The sequence below is a fragment of the Haemaphysalis longicornis genome, unplaced genomic scaffold (assembly GCF_048455015.1).
Source record: "Haemaphysalis longicornis isolate Haplotype H1 unplaced genomic scaffold, Haemaphysalis longicornis Haplotype H1 scaffold_15, whole genome shotgun sequence".
Classification (NCBI taxonomy): Eukaryota; Metazoa; Arthropoda; class Arachnida; order Ixodida; family Ixodidae; genus Haemaphysalis; species Haemaphysalis longicornis.
The window spans coordinates 6,882,913-6,887,321 of NW_027526257.1; the positions used below are offsets into that span (position 1 = coordinate 6,882,913).

Sequence of the window (4,409 nt, forward strand, 5' to 3'; positions counted from 1 at the left end):
ACCACAAAATCGGCCGTTTTGCTACTGCTGTGCTAGCTCACCGACGGTGTATTGCCTCGCGTATACCGACCCCGGCACTTTTCGAATTTGCTCTTTATGAATCGGCAACCCAGAGCATCTTCAGCTTCTCGCATTACGGAAACGCGAGAAAGCAATTAATGCAAGATGTATGAATTACACTGCTCTCTCGCGTGACGCCGCCCCCGCACTTAACGGGTAGAGCCACTAGATGAGGTTTGAGATGAGATGAGCGTAGCTTTAGTGGCTGTATAAACTGGCTGACTGGCACGTCACATCCGGAAGTTCGCCGCAGTGGCACGGCCGGGCTCTGCTCCCCGCCTCCCGCGCGGGAGGACGAGAGTCGATTCCGGCCGTGGCAGTTGCGACAAGTTGACGCGACACTCCGCTAGGTGGTGTGTCAGCTGAAGTCACGAAGTCACTCCCGAAAAGCCCGTGTCCCGAAATGCACGTGTACCGAAAAGACCGTACCGAAACGCCCTGTACCGAACCGCCCTGCGCCGGAAAGACCTAGACCCTAGAACTACACAATGTTTAAGTCTTTAAACAAACACACACAAAAAAACACGACAAAGAGAAATATTACTACATTTGGGAAACGTGATCAATTTCTGCATGACGACTGTGAGAAGTATGTAGGGCGGCCAGGAGGCTATTCCCGTGCGATATTGCTCCAGCGAAAAATATATATTCGTGAGTATTTGTGTGGGCGAACAATGAAGCGAATCTTAAAAGGGTGGTATGGGCTTGCACGTCGCCGTGAAATGGGGGTAAGTTAAGTCGATGGGTCCAGGCTCAATTTGCCCTTACAAATACAGTAAAACCCCGTTGATGCGGATTTCACGGTACCGGAGAGAATGCCGGAATTAACCGAGTGTCCGAATCTTCGCGAATATGGTCATATCAAATTAAAGAGGCTTTTCACATCACCAAACTATTATTTTTTTTAAGTCATTTATTGTGCTGGGGTGCTTTTCGGAAGCCCTGGGACTGCAGAAGGGCAACTGTCCGCAGCGCGCCCATCAGGTGGCTGCAAGCAACCTTTCCAGCAGGGCATTCACAGTTCCCATCGGCCACTTCTCCGTGCTGGCCAACTGCAGCTATCACGCTGTACGCTGGTGCCGTCTTTTTATTGCTGCGGTGGCACTGCGCTCAGACAAAAAGGAGCCCACGGCTGAAAAGAAGCGTTCACACAATGCGATGAGTTCTCCTAACTTGTATGTGCTACAAATGATACGACCGATACGAACGCAGAAGCTGCAACATGCACCCCTAACCATACATCGTTTGTTAATGGAGGTATGTCTTGATGCTGCACCACCTAAACTGCTATCTCTCTGCTTTTTCTCGCTAGAACGTTCGCATCCTCCTCCTCTTAATTTGCTCACCCGCCTCTGCCTTTCAATTCTCACTTCCCTGCTTCTCCGGCGTGTTCCCCCACCTCTAAACGAAGTGTTGACGGAGCAGGTGAAAGGACGCAGTTATGACGGCTGTAGTGCTCGTGCTTTCGCGCTGCGTTTCCTCGCCTCATATCAGCGCTGGCGCATGCGAAACGGAAGAATCGACAAGCGTTTTTTCACAGGTCAGCTAGAAGCGGAAAGAAACTGTTCCAGTTCCGCATTACTCTCCCATTCGTGTAGTCGCTTACGTAGGTTTCCGCGGCAAGAACACGCCACGGAATTCACATACCCGCTTGCACGGAAGCGCAGTCACTGTCGCAGTGTTTCCCTCCGTCGATCGGCTGCTCACGGTCTACGAATTTTCCTGCGGCACGCGTAGGAAGGCTTCAGTTGTCGCGCTGTGAACACGACGAGAAAAAAAGGGGGGGGGGGGGGGGGGCCGGACGGGTCACCATTCTAGCTCGCGATGCTGCTCAACAATCTTTCACGAGCAGCTATTCTGCAGCGGCTGAAGGACAGTCGCAAAGGCGATAAAAAAGCCTTACCTTCGCTGGGAGCTGTTAGTCTCCAGCGTCGACGGAAGCACGTACGACTCAAAGCTGAAGTTATAACTTCTCTCAAAGCTTCTTTCGGTTGCCCACCTGCTCGAGTAAAACTAGACCAGCTTCTCCTCCCTCAGCGGAGGTAGGCGAGATAAAATCTTCTCTCACCCGGTGATTGGGAAAACAATCTCACGTGAATTTGCCATACTACCTCATGGAGAGTGAGCAATCGAGAGAAGACTTTCAGACTTTCCTTCACCATGGCCGCCGCGCACAGTGTTGCCAGCGCTACACACGGTTGACGCCTTTTTGCAAGGGGTCAGCGTGTTTCTGCAATGCTATATAAACCTAATTCCAACAGTATTGATGTGGTGTAGAAATGCTTTATTACTGTTCGCATAACCTTTGGCGAAATGTCATGTAACATTTTCCTTTGCTTTTAAATGTTTCTTTGTTCGTATTGGCTTGTTCCCAGCAACGTTCGTGAAATCTAACACAAACATTAGTAATATATGGTAGAAATGTTTTCTGAACGTTTAAATACCTGTTTCCAAAACGTTAATGCAACATTTTTATGTCATAATTTAAACATTAAAAAATGGTTTTAAGAACATTGTTCTAACATTAACACCACACAAAAAAATAACTTTCTTCTGATGTTTTGCTGCTACTTGGGTAGTAGGTTGAATTACAAGTGTGCGGGATAAGTAATAGAGAGAGAGAGAGAGAGAGAGTAATAGAAATGGACATGTTCTGCATGGCTCACACACCCTGGGGTCCGTGGCAAGTAGTAGTGATAATGCCGAGCAGCACCGAAAAAAAGAATCATCATCACAGGGGCGTCTCTTGGCTTCCCATGCTCTCGGGCAGGGCGGCGCTCTTGGCACAGAGCCAGAGCTCCTTGTAGGCCTGCCGGTACTCCCGGCTCATGCAGATGTAGATGACCGGGTTAACGCATGCTGAGAAGTAGTAGGTGAGGCACGCGAACACCTGGACGCCCGGTAAGTCGCCCATAAGGTGGAGGGAGTCGCACACGACCGCCGGCAGGAAGCAGAGCGTGAAAACGGCGAAGATGACGAACACCGTATTCAGCAGGCGCGAGTCCTCGGCGTTGCGCCGCTGCAGGCACTGAGCCTTCGCCGCGGACACGGCGCCGCCGTCTTGTCGCTGGGCGAAGAAGTGCTCCACAAAGGCGGCGGACTTGTGTCTAGAGCGGTGCTGGCGTAGGTTGCGCTGCGTCTTGCGCACGATCCAGTAGATGCGGCTGTAGCAGATCACGAACGACGTGGCCGGCAGGATGTAGGCCACCATGAAGAGGAACGCCTTGCTGCTGCGCCCGTTCTTGGGCACCACGCCGCACGTGCCGATGTCGCCGTCCCAGCCGAACTGGCCCCACACACCCGCCGTGGGCAACAAGAGCAGCGACAGAGTCACCAACCACGTCCCGGTCACCACCAGCAGGTTGTTGCCCTCGGTGAAGGCCCGAGCGTACAGGTCCGGCTTGACCATCGCCACGTACCGGTTGACGCTGATGGCCATGACGGTGCTGACGGAAACGCCAGTGTTGAAGTAGCGGCTCACACCGTGCGCGACGCACAGGCCGTTGCTGTGCACCCAGCCGGCGTGCCAGAACATGCTCGCGGTCAGCGGGGTGTTCAGCGCGGAGAAGAGCAGGTCGGTGAAACACAAGTTGATCACGAGCGCCGTGGTGGCATTCCTCAGCAGCTTCGAGGACCGGAGCAGCGCGGCGATAGACACGGCGTTGGAGATCACGCCGAAGAAGGCAATGATGACGAGGCCAACGAAGCCGCCGGTCAGCACCGGACGCGGGTAGTCCTCGAAGCGTAGCACCGCGGAGGTGTTATCATTCATGCTCTCTGTGCCGAGCTCGATTCCTATTGTAGTCTGAACTTCGATGATGGTGTGAGTAACTTCGGTGGCCAAAGAAGGCAACAGGGTCGTCACAGTGGTGTTGAAAGAACGCGAAAGGGCCGTCACGGTGGCGTTCATTTTCCAACTGCTGTGGTTCGTTCGCTAGTTGCTTTGCAGCGACTGAGCAGAGTTCAAATTATGCTTTGTAGAAGCCTCTGCCGAATCGCATGCCGTCTTCCTGCAAAACGAACCACTCCCCGAGATAACCCGGGCTGTCGTCACTCCGGATGGCTCGGAAAGCGACGATAACGGAAGGCCTACTACCGGTCTCCGCAAGTCACAGATGGAAATGATTTCCAGTCCCGGCTGTGTTACGATACAGTTTTGCAGCCTAAAATAGTATTCAGGCTGGACTGGAGCAGGTGTCATCCAGAACCAGTGGCTGGAAATCGAAATTTTGAGGCTTGTCTCCTGTCGGAAATGACACGTCTTCTGGCTGGAAATCGCACCATTCTCAGCTGGAACAATGGTCACTTACAACTGTAAATCCCCCTTTTCTTTCTGGAAATACTATTAT

General features: G+C 52.5%; 1 protein-coding gene across 1 annotated transcript; it reads right to left on the minus strand.

Moving 5' to 3' along the window:
• Positions 1 to 2,791: 2,791 nt before the first annotated feature.
• LOC144165743 (G-protein coupled receptor moody-like) lies at positions 2,792 to 3,969 on the minus strand. Its single transcript, XM_077695534.1, has one exon. The coding sequence runs from the start codon at positions 3,830 to 3,832 to the stop codon at positions 2,792 to 2,794; it is 1,041 nt and encodes a 346-aa protein (XP_077551660.1). The 5' UTR covers positions 3,833 to 3,969.
• Positions 3,970 to 4,409: the final 440 nt, after the last annotated feature.